The 20,377-nt window shown below is 39.4% G+C and overlaps 1 protein-coding gene across 45 annotated transcripts in view; it reads right to left on the bottom strand.

Annotated features, from left to right (window-relative positions):
* The window catches only part of kcnma1a (potassium large conductance calcium-activated channel, subfamily M, alpha member 1a), a 157,859-nt gene that overhangs the window by 10,183 nt on the left and 127,299 nt on the right, over positions 1-20,377 (bottom strand). For 24 of the 45 annotated variants that reach the window (XM_016667797.1, XM_016667801.1, XM_016667822.1 and 21 more), the window contains 7 exons: positions 17,691-17,784; positions 12,239-12,365; positions 10,718-10,942; positions 10,002-10,194; positions 5,573-5,686; positions 4,266-4,349; positions 1,781-1,911 (listed from right to left, as the gene is read on the bottom strand). In XM_016667797.1, the coding sequence (XP_016523283.1) occupies positions 1,781-1,911; positions 4,266-4,349; positions 5,573-5,686; positions 10,002-10,194; positions 10,718-10,942; positions 12,239-12,365; positions 17,691-17,784 (968 nt within the window). The remainder of the gene's footprint in view (positions 1-1,780; positions 1,912-4,265; positions 4,350-5,572; positions 5,687-10,001; positions 10,195-10,717; positions 10,943-12,238; positions 12,366-17,690; positions 17,785-20,377) is intronic. The other 21 variants (XM_016667866.1, XM_016667879.1, XM_016667887.1 and 18 more) reach the window with 1 other exon arrangement.

The raw sequence follows: 20,377 nt of genomic DNA, 5'->3' as shown, positions 1-20,377 counted from the left end.
GATCACATACAGCAGCCTTGATAAACCAAAACACTTTTTAAAAAGAACTTTTATGTATTTTTTTTTACCTAAATACAAATATGTATCTGATTTGATGGTGTCCGTGGGCATTTTGCACACAAAAAAAAGCAAAAGTACTTAAACTGTCACTACTCTAGTGTGAATGCTGTTCTACACACTGAACAATATCTCCTTTTTCTTCTGGGACACCAGTTAGACTGGCCTCTATAGGTGTCTGGTTCACTTGTCCTTCAAGCTGTTCAGGCCCGGCTTTTTCCTCGCGCTAAGACAGTCGATGTCACTCGACAGCGAGGCCAGAGTGGCAGCGCCTCTCTCTGGGCCCCTGACAGGCCTGCAGAGCTTCATGATGGATGAGCAGTGTCCATTAGCCGGCTTCACCTCTGACCACTTCTAGACTACAGCTGACGCCTGTTTTACTCCCTGCGCAGCTCAGCACCTCTCGGCCCCCTAACCTCTTATTCAACTGGACGACTGCAGGAATTAAGTCATCACACCAGCAAATGGCGAGGGAGAGAATTATGGTTGGTCGTGAGATGGTGGGGGAAGAGGATTTACAGAAGACTTTCCTCCATCTCCTTCGTAATTTTATCTCCACTGAAGCGTTGCTGTTGTCAAAAGATAGAAGAGGGTTCATTTGGTCTGTTATAGCCAAGCTTGTGTCATCACTGTTGCGGTAATCCTCCAACATTCATTTAGGGTTTAAAGATCTAATGAGATTCTTGAAAATGTAATTTATGATAGTCATGTAAAAAAAATGTTGTTTTAGACATCACTAGAACTGGCAGGTGGATGTGGCCAATGTGCTTAACAATTACCAAAACTCTTAAATGCTACATAACATTGCATCTTTAATCCAAATTGTATTAATCTCTTTCCACAACATTATAGACATATATAACTCACTAACACAATGTGGGTTTTTTAGGGTTTTGCCAACTTATTAAAAAAATAAAAATAAAAAAAAAACAACAAAAACACAAGTTTTCACTGCCTTTGCTTTCTACGTCGTTGATCCACCTTTGGCAGCAATTATATTTTCTTGTCCTTTTGAAAGTGATGCCTAGCAAACCTAACTTCAGGCAGCTTCTTCCATTCTTATACAGTTCTTCTCAAGCTCCTTTCAGGTTGGATGAGAGATATCTTTGCACCCATTTTCACATCTCTTCATGCAACCGTCCATTCATTATCCTTCCCCAGATTTGTGCCTCAAGACAAAACCTCCCGTCTCTGAGGTCTAGAGACAATTTGTTTGATTTCATGTTTGGTGTTTGACCTCTGACCTGCACTGTCAAGTGTGGACCTAATACAAACAGGAGTGTACCTTTATATATCGAGTCCTGTCAACTGAATTTATGACTGGTAGACTCCAGTTAGGCTGTAGAAACATCTCAAGGATGACAGGTGAAAACAGCTCGATTGAGCTTCATCAAAATATTATTAAGCTAAGGCTACGAGTACTTATGTAAATGTGATTGTTTCACTTTTTTAAAATTTTTTAATACATTTCCAAAAAAAACTCAGTGGAAATAGATTAATCTAATACAGCCGGGAATACGAGTGCAATGCAACAAAATGTGGAAAAAGCAAAGCGCCATAATAACTTTCAGATGCACTGGAAGTGTCTAATATTACTACCTGTAATGACTTTTTTAACGTGTGTCACTTTGTAAGGGCTCTCACAAAATAGTACAAGCTCCAACATAAACTATGCAGTGAAATGTTAAATCACAGCAATTTTGCAGCACGTTGAAAAGCTCACCGCACTCATCAGGGAGTCGAGTACACTGACAGCGAAGGCGGTGCCGCAGGCGAAGGGCTGAGTGAGGTACAGCTCCGTGTCCGGGTCGTCGTCATCGTCTTGGTCCAGGAACTGAACGTTTGAGTCATTCACTGGGAGACAGGAAGAAAAGCTGAGTTAGATAAGGTCAAAGTGAAGGCCACACACACCAGCATATCTGAGAGAAATGTATAACTTTAGTTTATCTTGCTTTTGGGTGTTGGGCAGTAATGTAAAAGGAAAAGACTCAGGTGTGTTAAAAATTGTGTTAATTTGTACAAAAGTGATGCTTTTCAATGGCCTAAACACTGTGCCCTGAATTAAAAACCGTAGAAAAAAAAAAACATCAAAATGATCAAAACTAAATGAACAAAGACAAGGTGAAAAGCATCTTGTCTTTTTTGGCAGTAGCATAATCTCACATAAAGAAAAGCTGCTAATTAATTGATTTTTTCAGGCTACAAATTTGGGATGGATTGATGGGTGGATGCAACTTTTAGACAACGTGAAATAGAAAAGGTTCAAAATATTCTGTTTTTTCTTTCTCTCTTTTCTCCTTTTTACTTATCAATATAAAGACTTAAATCAAATCCCATTAGGAACTCAAATTCCCTTTAGATACACTGTACAAATAGGCAAAATTAAACTATTTTGTTGCATTTTCATTTCCTGTCTTATGAAGAAAAACACACATCACTCTTACTTTAGAAGTATTAGTTTAGTAGTAGAAATATGTCACCGTGTCAGATCATATTTATACCCCAGGAGAACAAGAGATCACATGGTGATTAATGGTTTATACATGACTAACTTTCTTTAGCTTACTTTCTTTACTGTAAGATCATGCTGCCGCAACAAAAACATGAATTTCTTTGAAAGCATTTAGCAAATCTCTATCAGTGGTTTCAGTAAATGTACATGGAGCTGTACACCTAATGGTAGCTTAGTGCTTGAATATGAAGGAATGTTTCCTTCACATAACATGCAGGACATTCTCACACACAGCTTCAGAAGTATTTCCTGTACATCATTTTCTTCATACACAGTAGTAACCATTGCAGAAGGACCCAGTCAGTTTTAATGCGTTGCATTTTGTTGTTCTTCACAACACCACTCGTGCAATATATCTTAAGCATCGTTGCTCTCTGCATTTCATTTCATCAAGAGTGATCAAATTTAGCAGGATGTTGCCGGTGAAATTTCTTTGCTGAAGAAAACTTATTACTGCAGCTTCAACAATGGCTATTACGTCACATTTGGACACCGTGCACTTATCAAATCATGCTTTGACTTTCAGAGTTTTCCTTGATGCATGTGTTTGTCACATCATCATTGCTGGAGAAACTTACATGTTTACCTGTTCCCTGAAATTCAAATGGTGCGTCAGGTAACAACACAGTTTTATCACACTGACATCAGGTGTAGATGTGGTCTGCTAAGTGAAATGGTCCAGCGTGAATCACATCACAGTGCGTTTTGGATTTCAGGCTGAAGTGTCAGCAAAATAAATGAGAATTTAAACTAACAGTTGATTAGTTATTTAAGTGATGTAGTACTTTAAATCAAAACATATACATTCAATACACACATATCTTGACAATTTTAGCTTTTTTCTAATGAAAGCCAAAAATATGTTGGTCCACTTTGTTTTATCGTAAAATTTGGGCCAATATCAATATCCAATATTAGTATTGTTGCTATGGTGCATATATATTAGATATATTTCTGATCCTTGCAACACCTTTAAAAAAACAACAACAACACTGACATTCCTTCTCGTCTCCGGTTAATCAGCTCACAGTCCTCCCCTGCATCACTATCACTATTACATGCCAATGAAAACACCTCATGGCCAACGAGCCCCTTCCCCTTCCCGCCAAATCAACATACGCAAATGACAGCAAGATGGAAACAGATACCAGGTATTGATATCGGCCCAGTTTTACTTGTGCTAGTTTGTACTTCACCAATGTCTTAAAAAGTGAATACAATCGGTCAACGCTGTCGGTAACCCCGATTTGTTGTGTATCCCTAGTTGTTCTCTGTAAGATGTAGAGCTAAAATGTTAATCAAAGTGACAATGAATCAACTAGGTCTTGGTCGAAGGGGTGACCGGTAGTGGGGCAGCCCAGCGTGCAAGAGTGTTTGGAAGAGGAACGGGAAGTGGAGTGGAGGTGGAGGGCAGCATGTTGCTATGAAAACATACACAAGGACAGACCACACGTGATCAAAGGCCTAGCGATGCATTGGAAACACAAAAAAGGAGGGCAAAATCTTTTTTTTTTGTTTTTTTTAAAAAAAGGGCCGTCAATTTCAACTAGAAAAAAGAATAAAAATGTTTTTAAAGTGAAGCCATGGGAGCAAAGAGGGCCTTGAATGCAGCCAGATAAATCAAGACAAGCTGATGAGGAGGCCAAGCAGTGGAGCAAGGGATCTGACGGCAGCAGAGGACAAAGGCTCAGCTTACCCAGCTCTGTTATCATTTGTATGCTGGTTCCACTTTTTTTTTCCTGACTGAGAGAAACCAATGGCAGTAGTTTGCCAGGTTTAGCTAATGGTGATGAGACAGTGCAGAGAGGTGGGAGAGATGCCGTTGTTATTGAAACACTTTCAAAGGCTTTTTCTAAAAAAAAAAAAAGTCAAAGTATTGTTGTGTCGACTCCAGAATTACGCTCATGGTTCTCCAGTGTCTCTGGATTAAAGTGCATAAAAAGCCATAGGTGTCACAGCACTAACCATTTAAAACCGCAATCAGTTTTACCACGGTAGCACAGAACAGGGGATAAACAAGGTCTTATCCACCAACAAACCTTCTTCACACACCATGCAAGGAAAATTGATCATGCACCTTTGATAGGGAGTGTTTTTATGTTTCAGCTTTAATCTGCTCCTGGCACTGTACCCTGAAGATATGACAGTGTAATTATAGCACATGGTTCCAGTGTGACATGCAGGCTCTCTCCCCTCTTGCTCGTTCCTCAACTGTGGAACAATGTTATCACATCTAGATTTGATTCTTGCGAGAAAGAATGCAGTGGCGGTGCAACGCCAGTACTTGCTACCATTTAAATGAGTGACTCCAACCTGACTTGGACAATGATCTTCGTGGTCAGAAAGTGTAATGGGAGAACCTCCATTCGGGTAATGGCCGGGTTGCATTAGGTAGCAGCTTTCTCTGTCTGGCCTTTTCTTAGTTGGCCTCACGCTCTATTGCTCCCTAATTGGGTCAGGGGAGACAAAGTAGCTGGTCTCTGGTGTTTGAGAAGGCCCCTTAGAGATCTGAAAGTTTCATGAGTCCCCCTCACCAGTGGGAATACAACCAGTGGCATTGTTATTAATAAATGGACATATTTTGCAACCCAGGCACTTTTTGTCCTTCTACCTTTTCTCCCTCCTTCTCCCTCTCCATCTGGCTGAGTTTCTCTTGTCCATTAGTGAACAAATTGCAGGAGATGGAGCTTTTGTCCTGAAAGTGCCGGCCTGACATCTTCAAATCAACTTGTCGTTTGAAAGCAACTATCCACATCGAGTAAATGTAGGGGAAAAAAAAAAAAAAAAAAAACCTTTAGGCAGACTTGAAGGGAAGCAAAAATTCCAAACGACGCATTCCTCAGTCAATCTGACACTGAATGAGTTGGAACTTTTGATAGCAGGATGAGGTTCTTGAACTATCAGCTCTGTTTGTCAATGTCTGGGGATGAATTATGAGCTGATTTGAGGTTACAAGGTATGGCATGCGATATCTGTGTTGGAGGTGGGTGGAAACTGGTTTACCTAGCTCTGTGATGATGGGGATGTTGGATCCGGTGGTTACCGAAGCCTGACGCACAAAGCCATGTACTGGACTGCTGTCTGGAGATGACCTGTCCATTCCAGGAGGCGTGAAACCTGCAGACAGAAATACATTGTTACAAAGAACAATCAAAAACTTATTTAGCTTTTAGCAAACTTTTTTTTTTTCCAGGCTAGAAACGGTGGCAAATGTAAAGGGTGTATCTGTGTATTATTATTGTTTTTTTTTACAACATTAGGGAGGCTTTACAAACTAGTTGGGTTTATCTATGTAGGTTTTGTGGCAGATGGATACAAGTGGATAAAAGATAACTGTGGATTGTGTAAAACTTTTCAAATTAACTACTTATTATTCACATGTATACCATAAATTTTAAAAAGTTGAAAAATATATCAAGATGTTTCTATGTACTTCTTTGCCCTGCAGAGTAGTGCCTCTTTGTTAAATTACAGTCAAGATTAAGGGGAAAAAGGCACAAAAATCTACTCCAACTTTAAATGTATTTTACTTCAAAAGAGTCATAAGAATGAGCATGTCACCAAGGTCTCTGTATTTATATATTTTGCTCACATCAGCTCACCTAGCATTTAGTTGTTTTATGTCCCCTTTTTGCACAATTTGAGAGTGTGGATTAGGAGGAAGAATAAAAGAAAAAGAGCAAAGTGAACAAGGTGCCTGCTTAAAAACTGATAGTTACTGTGCTTTTAGGGGTCAGCAAAGACAACTTTAGCATTCAGATCCCTCCATCTATGGGCAGACATAAATTTTATATGTTGTTCATTTTGTTACGATAAAATTGGTGAAGTGTATCCTGAAAACCTTTTATGGTGCGGCACAGAACCATGAAATACAAGTGCAAGTGACAGCAGTACGAATTCACATGACTTCACATTTTTGCATTTTCTCAAAGTGACAAGTAAACACCCTAAATCTGTAATGCTATATGCATAATGCATCACCTGTGTTTTGACATCCATCATTTAGTGCTGACTACAGCAAAATGTCAGCTTATAGTGCCAAGGCCATGGAAACATAAGGCAAGGAATATATTCAGGTCACAAAGTTTTAAAAGCATTGCAAATTCAGTGCGCACGAGTATGCGTGTGTGCGCGTGTGTGTTCTTTTCTTGTCAAAAGTCTCAATACGCTGCTCACATTACAAAAGAGAGCTTTCAGGCCTTTGCAACGAAAAGACACCGAGCAGTTTAGGACGGAGTAGAAAGCACACACTGAACCGAAGCCTGGTTGATCCCAACTTTTGTTAAACCAATTATTAAACAAGGTCTGACAATGCGAGTCAGTCAGAGAGCATCAGCTCCAACATCACACTGTTGAAGTCCATAGGAGTGTGATACAGAGTTTTGGGGGATTTTTTTTTTCTTTCTTTTTTTGCATTTTGCCTCTTAAATGCTGCTCTAACAGTTTTCCACAGCGAACATGAAGACAGCGCAAAGATGTAGGAAAACAGCCTCTGTTCAGTTGTAGCTCATGCGCCAGAAAGCGATGCTGGTGGGAAACACGAGGCCTACTGCTGTGCTTCTTTCAAAAAACATGTTAGGGTTACAGCCTAAAGCTGCAACTCAGTATGAGCTGAAAGGCTCCAGAGAGCTGGATGTCTTTGTTGAGAGTTAAATATGTTATCTTGTCTGATCAACCTACGGTTCGGCTAAATTACCTGAGAGAATTTAATCTCAACATGAAGCATTAGCATATTAACCTAAAAAATATTGCATCCCCAGTATATAAATCAAGTCAAAGGTCTGGCTCTGTCTCTGGATTTCAATTGAATTATGTTTGTTTTTCTAGGACTTTATGTATTTTATGTTCTTTTATTAAATTAATCCAGCAAAATACACCACCAGAAAGTTTTAAAAGCAGTTTCATTACACAAAATCCTCTCCATTACATTGTTGTTCGCAGTGAGAGGCTGTAAAATACTGCCTTTTGAGCTACAGTGTACAATAGACAAGCGAGATCTGGGTTACATACCCCCGTATCCTTGTAGCCCCGCGGGCACAGCAATGCTCTGTGGTTGACTACATTCTACAAGCAGCCGTGAGAAGCTCTCCCCTAGGAAAGCACGTGTTTACTTATTCATTTGCACCTTCCAAATTCCACAGATAGCGTCTGAACGGGAGCGACGCCAGAAGGAAGGAATCCCTGAACAATAGCGGCTTTTGGGTATGTTAGTGCATTTTCTGTACTTTGCGTATGCATCACTGCATGTCACTGTGAATGTGTGTTTTCTTAAATGGGTAATTCGTGTAAGACACAATTATTGATAACACTCGGCTCCGCGCATCGATCTGGGGAGAGAGGGACCGAGTCCAATGAGCTTTTGCACGGAGGTGGCTCTCTGTGAGTAGCGCTCCCCAGAGCAACGAGCTCCGAGGTTTCGCCGCCTGCTTATTGTTCCTTGGTGGCTCTGCCACTGAAAGCTAATCACTCACTCACGGCTGGGAAAAATAGCACCACTGGCATAAAAGTTAAACATGTGGAAATGTTCCTTACAAAAAGACAATTCTGGTTTGTATAATAATCACTGCAGTGCAGCGATGTACACAAATCATTTTTATAATTAAGATTTGTATCATCGTCGATTATATGTTTCGTAAGGACCTTCTTAGAAAATATGATGGTACATCTCCAGGGGTTGTCTTTGAAATAAATAAATAAATAAGTAAACAGACACATTGTTTTCAAGTCTCTAATAACTGAAATAACCCTTCTTCGTTAAGGTTTATAGCATTGCATTGTTGCCAGTTTTTCTGTTAAGTTTTTATTGTAGAGTTTCCTGCAAGAGTTTTTGGTATTCGGCAGCACTTAACAGGTTTTTATCTTGGGATGCTCTCAATTTAGTTCCACCATCTTCTCTGACTAAAAGAATTAAAACATTGCAACAGGATGATGCCGTCAACAATGTGTTTCATGATGGCCATCATATGTTCAGGGTGTTCTGCAGTGTTGCTTTTCTCCCACATATAACGATTTGTCTGAACTCCGAAAGGTTCAATTTTAGTTTCATCTAACCAGAGCACATTCTTTTGCATGTTTGTGATATCTTCTTCATGGCTTGTTGTGAACTTCTAATTGGACTCCACTTCAATTCTTGCCACTCCTGTATAGAGACTAGATTATTGGAGTGTGTAACTAATGGTTGTTCAGTCAACAGATTCTTCCTGTGGATCTCTGGAGATCATCCTGAATAATGTGCCATGAATCATGCTCCTCTTTCCAGACCTGTGAGTTTCATGTAGATGTCCATGTTTTGTTAGGTTTGCAGGTATGCAAATATATATGTATTTTTTTCTTTTTACTAACTATGGATTGCAACTCCATGATATGTCTGCAGTGTTCCTTTGTCTTGGTTATTCTGTGTCTTCTCTGATGTTTTGCAACAACTGGTTTTATGTTCAAGCAACACACAGGAAACAAAGCATAGTTACTAATTATGGGATTTCTAAAAGAAGATTTTATTTAGATTTTATGTAGGGACAAAAGAATAAAGGAAGTTGAATACAATTATGTATCGTTTGGTGTTAGTCTAATTGCAAAAAATCCTAAGAAAATATAGTGAATTTGTTGTTGTTGTGTGATAAAATATGAAAATGCTTCCATGGCATTCAAACCAAAGAAAGAGTAGCAAAAAATATTCTATGAGACTTGAGTCAGCATCTCTGCTGTGGTGATGCTCGCTGCACTGAGATCAAGGTACGGCTTTCAAGGTAAACATAAACCGAGGTTTACCTGTGGGTGAGTGTGTCTGCACAGATTGCCTTGGCATGAATCCGCGTGTGTCTAAACTGGTGCAAACACACCCACACAAATGTGGAAAGCGTGTGCCCGCATGTGTCGCTGTTTTGTCGTGACTAATGAGGAGCAGCTGATTTGGCCTGCCTGGTGATTTGTACTAGCTGCTTAATGATGATGAGGCCTGATGGGATGCCAGGTTCATATGTTTGTCTGCAAACATCAACAATCTGTTCCAGACGATCTGCCAGACTCTGTATCAGGGGGGAACGACATCAAACGGCACAGTCATGTTGATTACATCATTAAAAAGTATTATCAGAGAGGTTTAGGAGCATTTAATTACCAGAGACAACACTCAAATTGTCAGAAAATTGCACAACACAAACTTTAAAGAATTGACATAGCAGTCAACACAAGATTTCCAGTGTGCACGTCCTCTCGAGCGTCACTCATGTCAGCCTATGGATAATACAGCAGACTTGCAGAGAATTTTGATTAAGAACATTTAGCACTCTCTATTCCTTCCAGTGAGGCTGCTTCATCCCCTCCCTGTCTTTTCCTCTCCTTTTTTCCATTCTTGACTACCGTCTTCCCTCCTTGCCACAACCTGTCCCCTTTGGGCAGCAGTGTACATGGAGTCTAATAGGACGCTCCTTACCTTGGGAATTAGCCTGTAAGACCCCAATGCTGTCATCAAACTGCATAGACTTGATGTTGAGTGATGCCAAGATGCATTCCTTATCCTGCAGAGAGGCATCTTCGATATTGTTCTGATTGGCTGACAGTATTACGCACATGTCACAGAGGTTGATGTTGACAGCCCTTAAATCTGCCCGACTTAATGGTGTACCCTTCAGGGTGAGGAGAACACAGAGAAAAAGAGCGAGACAGCAAGAGGGAGAGCAAGGGAGAGAAAAAAAACGGAACAGAAAGACATGGGGGAGAGAAAAACAAATTTAAGAAGTGAGCAGAGTGGAGCTTTGGGAAATTAGTTAACAAGTATTTTTTGTTTTGAGGCAATGACATTCCACTGATCTAACCAGGCATTAGAGATTCATAGACATGGACTAATATAAAGGCTAGCCTGCGCTGAGGGCTGTGTTTGGGATTCTGCTCTGATCATCAGTCAAGCCAGGCCTAACAAGCTCCAAGGCACCAAGCCATGCCATCTGTGATGGGCACTGCAGCTACAGCATTCATAAACTCCACTTTGGATATGCAGGATGTGTCTCTCCTCAAGATGAAGGAGGTTTACTGAGCTCTCATGGAGTGATCTTTCAATCGAGCGACGTGGGTGATGGAATCAAAATGACAGCGGCCCCTTCAAGATTTCAATATGTGTCTAACTGGGAAATATTCAAACTGAGCACTTACAGGTAAGATGGAGACCTTGGGGAAGTTGTGTAAAGTCTCCCACTCTCTCCGAAGGTAATCCAGCGAGCCCACAAAAACTATAGGCTTTAGTTCATGGTAGTGAAAATTGCTGGCTCTTAAAGGCATCACCAGGTTTCGCAGCCCCACCAAAGCGGACGTGACATCCCCAAATATACAGACCACTACATGGCCGCTCAGCACAGTCATGGAGGCTTCGCTTCGAGTCTGCAGGGAAACAGAAGGGCATGGGTAGATAAGGGGAGAGGAGCACAGAAAGGAACAGGAGGGGAAAAAAGTGTTCCAGAGAAGAAAGAATGAGACAGTGCAGTTGTGCATGAATGTTACTCTCACTTGCAAAATAAGGTCTGAATCCAAATCTAGAAATCTGCCTTCATCACCAAAGTTTAGCATCAACACAAGACAATGTTTAGCTAGGAACTGTTCCACTAAGAAGGGAGTAGTCTTAGAATAAAAGAAATTGTGTTTGTTTTGTAGGATATAATTCAATCAGGCTGAAAAATGCAACATCAAGCTGACACCTTGTAAAGATAATACCTTATTCTTAAATAAAAATAATAAAATCCTGCTTTAACGTCTGTCACCTGTCACATAAACTCCATGTGTTTTTTTTAAAATCATATTTTAACTTACATTTGCTTCTAAAGTACAACTCTGCAAACAACACAGAATATGTTTAACACCAATCAGGGATGATATTATAACCAATGACAGGCAAAAAACAATGATCACCTCATCACTACGCTGGCAGGTGGGGGATATCACACAACTGAATATTTTAATCTGACGTGTTAGAATTATGAAATATTGGCAAGAGTAAAGTTTTCAGCAACCCTGTTAATGGCTAAATCTGATCATCTTTTCTATGGGTTGTTCCCAGTCTGTACTGTCATCCCAAGGTAGAAACAGCAGTGAAATGGCAAAAGGGTTGATTTTGCATGAGCTCCAGCTCCAGCAGCTCAAATTACTGAAGTTAGAGCGAAACATTTCAGAATACATGAATAAGGGGCTCAAAGTGGCTGTGGTGTTCAAATGTTATGCCTGATCAGTGTGGAATAAATATCATAGATTTAACTTGTAAAGAACAAAAAAATCATTACATTCATAAAAGTTTTTAGGAACCAACTTCAGTTCATACAAACTTTGATCCGACACCAAAGTAAATCTTTGAAATCCAGCAGGTTCACTCAAGTGTAAGTCACACAAAAGAAAAACAAAACAAGGTTAGCATTACTCAATTAAATATCAATGAAGTATCAATGAACCTCTGTGTGTATGTGAGTGAGAAGATTGAGAGTGGACTTGTACACAGGAAATTAAATTAAACAAACTCACCTTGAAACAACAGAGAGGCAGTGAAAGAAATTTCAGTACAAGTTAGAATATTTTTTATTTTTTGTTACTGCAGTATTGATCGGAAATGTTTGCTCCCAAGCAAAAATTGTTTATATATCTACACACTACAGGACTGCAGCTGCAAAGCTTTGAGGAGAGCATGCTTACCAGGATGACTTTCTCGATTTCTTTGGAAGGGCACCAGTGAAACATTCCCGTCGAGTCGTACCTCTTGACGTTCATGTCCATGTTCTCAATTTGTTCATTTCCAGGAATTAGGAGGGGATCATGTCGACTGGAAAACAGATAATGCTTTTGTTTAATGCAAAGAAAACTAATTTCCAATAATTCTCTATACTTACGCACTTGAACAGTAAAAAAGAAAAAGAAAAGAAAACCAGCTGCCAGTGACATGAATTGGCCAATTTGTTGAAACCAGATGGACCCTAAAAAACTTGTTTTTTTAGGAGATTATGTTGCATATGCCCAAATTAAGTGCCACCAGGTCACAATGACAACATTTACATTTAGTGTGGAAGGTGTTACTGTGAGAAGACTCCACTATTTTGATCTGTAAGATGTTCAAAAATGAACCAAAGAGATTTAGGAAGCTCTTAGGAAGGAAACTATATTTTCTATGGAGGCATTGGAGTTGATCTTCCAACTGTATTGTATTTGCAGTGAGGCAAAGAGGAAAAGCTCTGAACGTTTGGTATGTTTTGGAGAAATGATTGTATTATTTTAGTATAAAAATGTTATGGTTAAAGACTGGTATATTTTAAATATGTGGACAAAGAAAACAGTATTTAGCTGTTATTTTAGAAAAATTGGAACTGGTATCTGCTACAAAATCTCAAATTTGTGCATCTTTAGTTCTAAATCATAAGGGCCTCATTGACAAAGTATCATTAACCCAACTTTTCTTCTTGCTGTCAAGAGATCAGAGGCCTTCTTTGCTCACACTCGAAAGGAAAAACAAAAGCTTGAGCTTTACAGTCTAAATAGCATGACAATGCAAGAGCAATTACTGGCTTTTACCCTCCTTTTCAGTTCCCACTGTCATGTAGGTAGCAAATGCTCAGACAGGCTCTGATATTAAATATTTTAAGAATTTGCCTAATCACATTTTGCTCTCTGAAATGATGACCATGAATGTTTTAGCATCATGTCACAGACAAACAAGCTTAATCCACACCAGTGGTCTCTTGAGCTTCATCCAGTGCAACACTGACCAAGAAGGGGCAACAGTTACAACCAGTCTACTGTCCTCTCGCTTATTATACAAGACACATTCTCACTTTCTCACAACCAAGATGCAGAAGTTATTGTATTTACTGTGTAACCCAAATAAGGAAGCGGCAAGAGCAAACTCCTAAAACACAGAGCCGCTGAGAGACAGACGTGAATATTATGGGAGAAAACGTCCCAAGAGTTTGACATACATCTCTCTCTCACTATCACTTTCTGTTTCCTCTATCAACACTGCCATTCAATGACAAGGCTTTGATGTCATCTCCTCTTTCCCTCCAACCGATTGGAGAGAAAGCAGGAGTTAAATAAAAAAAGCTGTCAATTAGCCACCCTCTCTTTCCAGCCCTCGTTCCCCCTCTTCCCCTCCATCAGTTAGAGCAGGTGATAATAACACTGACAGCATTTAGTGTTTTTACACTCAGCCTGAATCTTTCATCCAGAGCTGCGTGTTGCGCCAATCAACTCCGCCGAGCGCCCCTCCACCCCTTCTCTCCTTCCGTCACTTCAATCTGCTCAGCTCAGCTCGCCTCCTCACGCGGGCTGACTAGCGCATGCAGGCGGGCTGCCGCTCCACCTCGCTCTGCCAAGACAGCTATCTTTCACAGAGCTGTCAGCGGTGTGACTGGCAACCTGTCACAGGCTCCGTGCACCTCCTCCGCCTCCTCCTTCCCCCTCCTCCTCCGCGCCTCGGGCTGAACCTACCACAAGGCTCCGGGAGAGCAGACGCCACTTCTGTGCTACAGGGCCACGCCCAAGGGATATCAGCTGCTGAGGATCCCACGACATCCTCTGATAGTGGAGGCGTGTTGTCAGTCATGTCCCGTCTCAAATGTTTAGAGGTGTTAAAGCCATGAGTAGTGTAGTTCATTATCATCTCATTCTATAGGATGATATTGCTGAACAATACTATTTTAAGAAGTAAACACAAGCCTTAATCAAATTTGTGGTTGTTAGTTTTTTGTTTTTTTGTTGTTTTTTTCCCCCGTCAAGGACTTATTTGTTTAGTAACAAAACCAAACTTAATTCCGATATCAGATTACAAACCAAATATTTTTCCTATTTTGTCTTATTCAGGGTTAAAATTTTCATGACCAAATTTCATACTTTTCCAGACTCAAATTACCACAATTCCTTATTGTTTTGAAACATTTTAAAGTGTTCATACACACGTTATTTTATTTTTTGCTTTTTTTTTTAAACAAATTAACAGAATATTTTATTGAGCAATAATAAATACAAAACTTGTAAGAACGGATGGATGGGCGCTCAAAATACTCAAATCAACTTCTATGTATTTCCAGAATGTTCCAAGCAGCATAGGATCCTTTAAAATTTTTCAAGAACACTTTTAAGGAGCACAAGCAGTAATTCCCTTATATCCATTCTCCCTCCAGTACATCATGCCCCTTTCTCCCTTTATTTCCAGCTCTTTCCCGCTGTATACATTTCAAACAGAGTTGAGTTATTCCAGTGCATCAGTCTGCAGTCACAGGCTGGGGATGGGCGTGCTCCCCCAATCCCTCCCTGCCAGACTATGAAGGCAGCCTCTTGCTTTGAAAATTTCCCCATCATGCAAACTGACAAAGGCATACTTTTCAAAAGCCCACAGCCAATCTGTTGATCATTATTTATTTACAAAGACCTTCAGGCAGCAAGTCCTATAAAAAAAAAATAAATAAAAAAATACTTGATACGTATGTTGGCTCTTCTGCTAGCTCGCTATTGTGTTTTCCCTTGCCTTGATTGGTGAATAAAGTTTCCCTGGGGCTACCTCAAGCGATCACTCTTCATTGTGCATTAAAATCCATCTCATAAAGTTAATCTGTTACATATATATATTTATGTATGGTATTATATGTTAACAGGGGCACTGGATTACAATGGATAATGTGATGTTCTGCTACGGGCAAAGTCTTGGAGAAAAGAAAATCTACGCATATAACAGAGGACCTGTCATGCCAGTACCCAAGAGCCAGCAGTATACAGAAGCCCCCCTAAAGCAGAGAAAACTTTGACACCACTTTGAAGTGTTTTGGAAACTGAGTAAATAACTCGCAAGGATTATTATCACTGTGAGATCAAAGCAGAGATGCATATATTACATGGCAAACAGGGACCATCTCTTAAGCAGAGCGGGATGAGAAGAAAAGGTTTTGTGCTTTAAGTTAGGCAAACTAAACAGCCTTTTAAACAAGCAGTTAGCTGGAAATGTGCCAGTGTCTTGTTTTTGTAGTTTTCTTTTTTTCCTTCTTTTTTTTCACCCTCTAAGCAAGGGCATCCTAAAATGGTACTCCGTTGCAAACTAGACTGAGGGGTATGACTCTATGTCGAGCTAATGGTTTGGCAAGTGTAAAGGCTTATTAAGTCCTTGTTTTGTGGAGAACTGAGGGGGAGGCAAGCAGGCAGGCGGGCAAGTATGCCGGACAAAATCACACAGGCACACAAGTGCAGAAGGAAGATCGCTGCCTAAGGGATCCTAGGAAAAAAACTACGGCAGAATATGAAGACAATACAGAACAATAAGGCATCTGTAGATACAATAACAACAAAAGAATATATACGTCTTTTCAGTTTTGTGAAAACGTTTTATGAGTTAATTTATTATTTTTGCTCTAACAATTAAAAAACACAACTAGTGTAGCAGCATATATGAGAAGGACAACACTCAGGTAATATTAAAAAAAATAAATATGCAATTTAAATTACTATACAGAAAAAAGTGTAGCAAACTGATTTTGTGCTTTAGCTATTACAATTGTAGAGTGTTTAAGAACCGTCATTAAGAATATGCTTGAGAAAGTTTGAAGCAAGGATTTCATTTCATGCCAATGTTTAGCGACAGCGCTAAGCTCAAGCTTGCTAACATGCTAGCAGACTTGACAGCTAGCAAGATGAGCTTCTTTAAAGTCTGACGAAGTCATTTCTAATTAACACAACGTCTTAGCTGTTTTTCAGGTAATAATGTTCCATGCTACGTTGTTAGAGCAGATTTAAAAGGTTCGTCCAGCTTTAACTCTAAAGAAATGTTAATGCCAAAGTCAAAACATGGTAGCAAGCTGCACGTTTTAAGCCAGAGGCGTCTGTTGCCATTGCATGGCACGTTTTAGCTGTTCACATGCCACCTTGATGAAGTAGTTTAAGAATACCATTTCAGAAACTATTTAGGCATTTCATACCCAATTCTCACGTTTTTGTTACGGAGCTTGTTAGTCATAAATATAACCTAATGCTAAGGAGGTCCCAACATTCATCAAACTTATGTTTGAGAAATGTTGAAATAACTGCAGCTGTGAAACTGTAGTCTTGTAAATAAAGAGTATTTGGTATTGATCAGTTTGCACTTGTAGGTTTTAAATATCTTAAATAAGGTGATTCTGGATGAAAAATTATACATGCACAGCATTTGCCTGGTGTTTTAAAATTTTTTGATTTGTTCTTTCAAATCAAATTATATAATTGAACAAAATATTTTGAGTAAGCAAGTTAAAAGTGTTATAATTTAATTTTGTTGATAGTAAACCATTTAAAAATTGGTTGGATTTTGATTAGATTTTTTAAACCTGAATATTTGTTAGTCGAAAATATTGACTGAAAGTTGCCCAGATAACAAGTAAGTAAATCAGTACACATTATTTATGGTTAAAGTCTAAAACAAATGTACTGGTGAAAGCTTGGGCTCGCTGCTGTGCATCTGACACAGCCTCTCAGTTAGAGGTGCACAAAAAAAAAAAAAAAGATTAAAAAACACTGCCCCTTTTATCTTTCAAAATCAATTAACAGCAGTTTAATTCCACGGGACAGGATAAAAGGAAGGTAATATCCAAATTCATATTTGATTGCGAGGATACATCTTGCATATGGCCTTAAGTACCAGAAACAGTACTCACAGGGGTTCCCACAATAGAGCAGTAGCCTGAGGGCAAAGTAACCATGCAGGTCTCTCTGATTGGTTGCCGGTGTCATTAGTGCCAGCATTGTTTAAGTAGTACATGCGGACCAGACTGGAGGAGGTGACAGCTGGGACTTTAAAGCCAGAGGAGTTTTCAAACGGCTCCTCACAGCTGCTTTTCATGACAGAAATATTATTTCAGCTCTGTCATTAACAGCTGACAGCATGCCACCCTTAACAGTCACAGCTTAACAGGGCACTTCTCCTCTCTTTTTTTTTTCCTTTTGCTGAGTTTCTTACCTCGCTCTTCTGCCACTCCTAATTTGCCCCCTCCCATCCATTGAAACTCCCAGCATCAGCAGCATCTCTGTCAGACACAAGTTTTACCCACCCTTCTTCACTTCTATCCATCCATCCATCCTTCCTCCCTCCCCTTTTCTGTTTGAAGGCTGCAAGGAGAATAAGATCATTGTCTCTTACCTCATCATTTTGGGCGAGCAGTTGGGCGAGTTTCGCATCCCCCCATTGCGCTGCTTTTTTTTGGGTGAGAGAGTCGACGGATGCTCATCCTCAACTGCAAATACAGGGGCAGAGTGTTAGATAGGGGAAAGGCAGCTGGGAAAGTGAGTGATGGACCGCACATAAAAAAGTAGCCAGCTAGCAATCAGTAATTGCAAACAAAATTAAATACTCAAATAAAATTAAATATTGCAAAAATAAAATCTAAACAGAAGAAAAGGAAACTTATTAATGACTCTGTGTCAAACTTGAAGATATATAATAGAAGCATTAGTAACAGATGATGATAAATCTGATAAAAGCCAGGAGAGAAAATATGCATAGTAGCGTAAAATTGACATTGAAGGCAAACATCCTAAATACGCTTATATTTATGTTTCCTTTGAGGTACATTAATGTACAGAGAAAGACAAACATCTAAGTGGATCTCAAGCACTTTGTTTCTGGTTTCTGGCCAAACATGTCGCTTTACAACCACAGTATCCAGTCTATTTCATTGGGCTGAATATAAAAGACCAGCAGAAATGTACCAACTGTGAAGAGGAATAATATACAAAAAGTTTTTACACACATTTTCATCCCAGCTAAGGGGAGATATCACCACATCATGATGCTGCCAGCTCCACACTTTACTTTGGGGATGACGTGTTCAACTTAATGTACAGTGTTGCATAATTTTATATTTATGCCTGAGCTTTGGATCTCTGCAACTCCGCCAGAGTTAAAATTGGGCCCCTGGCTACTTCTCTGATAAATTATTTTCTTCCAACTTCAGTGAACTCCTACACATCCTGGCAAGTTTGCATTTCTACCACCATCTTTCCATTTACAAACGAAGGAATCAACAGAGCTCTGTGAGATGCCAAAAGCTTGAGATATCATGTATAACCTAATCTCGCTTTAAACTTCTCCACAGTTTTCTCCTTGTTGCGTTCCTTGGTTTTTATGATGCCGTTTGTTCAATGATGTGCACTAATAAACCCCTGAGGCGTTCACAGAACAGCTGGATTTATACTGAGATCTAATTACAACCAGATGGATTCTATTTACTAATCAGGTGATTTTTTGAAGGCAGTGGGCCGCGCCGGATTTCATTTGTTGCCCTCGTAGCAAAAGCGACTGAATACATTCGCACTCCATGGTTTTCAGATTTTTATTTTTGAAAAATCTTTGAAAATGTGTTACTTTTTTTTCCTTTCGTTTAGCAAATATGCACTACATTGTGTTACTCTAGTACAAAAAAATCTAACAAAGTGCATTCAACTTTGTAGTATGAAAGAAGGCAAAAGACTCGTACTATCACTGTCAGTGGGGCACACACAAAAGCATCAACAATGAAATAAACGTGCTGTGGAAATGAATCTTAAATTCTTAAATTTTATTTTTGAAACATAATTTCAGGTCCTTCTGCAGAGCACCACTGCTCCTCCACATGTTTATCTCCAAGATAAAAGAGGATTTAGCGTTCAGCTCACATAATAAGGTGAAGGAACATTAACAAGCTATGGATTAGTGGGCTATAAATTCTGAAAGCAGCTTGTAAATGCACATTATCATTGAGTATAAGAAAGTCATGACTGGTGTTATACGTTTTAATGAGATGAATGATTTCTGTTGAAATTCGATGTGTGTGTAAAGCTTCGATGCATTCGCAGGACGTTGTTCTACAGGCACTTCTCTCCTAGTTTCTTGTCAGCTATGTTTAGCTTTGTTGAAAAATGAAAGACTTTTAAAAAAAAAAACTCTTTTGGGTCTCAGAGCCAGAGTGCGGCCAGGACCAGCCGTCTGAAGATTTCAGTCACGCTAACAGCTCTCTGATCTTCACTACTGTCGCCTTGTCGTTTTCAAGAGCTTTCAGACAGGCATCCACATACTTCTCTCCAATCTGCGCTAGCCAAGCCAAGTGCACCGTCACTTCAAACCCCCATCAGTCCTTTGGTTAGAAATCAATAACACAGCATGATATTAGTGCAAATCAATGTGAACGCTGCAGGACGCAACTGTTCCGAGCATGTAGAATCGTATTATTATTTGAACACCTGATCTTGTGAAGCACTTAATTCTTCTGGTAAAAGATAAGAAATATGACTTTGTCATTTTATGATATTTTGTTTGTGGAGATGGATTTTCACAGTATCTAACAACTTAAGCTGTTTTCACTTTGTAAATAATTATTTCTCCTTAAATATAATGCGTCATTTTCCCCCATAGTTTCTCCTCTTTGATTTCATTTTAAGTAAAAACATTCTGCTCTTTACTTTTTGTCCATAAAGATTTGACACGATGTTTCTTTGTTTTTTTTAAATTATACATAAATAACACTTGAGCATACACATTTTTATAAGCTTTAAATCACATCCTAAAAAGGTTTTTCATGAGATTTTTTTTTTGTTTGTTTTTTTTTTTCCCTCAAAGATCACCATGTCTGCAACATTTCTGAAAATAAATTTAAAAAGTAAATCTCTTTTTGGTTAATTTGTTTTAATTGTTTTCTAGTAGCTCAAAAGTCAACTAGTGAGATAACTATTAGATTGGGAGGCAAATCCGTGCAAAACGGCACGGGCAACGACAGCTGCATCGGCAGTCGAGTGAACAGTCGTGTAGCAAACAAGAAACGGAAGAGGTAGAAATACAGAAAGATGCTTCCT

The sequence above is a fragment of the Poecilia formosa genome, unplaced genomic scaffold, assembly GCF_000485575.1.
Source record: "Poecilia formosa unplaced genomic scaffold, Poecilia_formosa-5.1.2 Scaffold12, whole genome shotgun sequence".
In the NCBI taxonomy this organism is placed as follows: Eukaryota; Metazoa; Chordata; class Actinopteri; order Cyprinodontiformes; family Poeciliidae; genus Poecilia; species Poecilia formosa.
The sequence above is the reverse complement of the archived record's forward strand: the minus strand, read 5'-3'. Positions and strand labels throughout refer to the sequence as shown.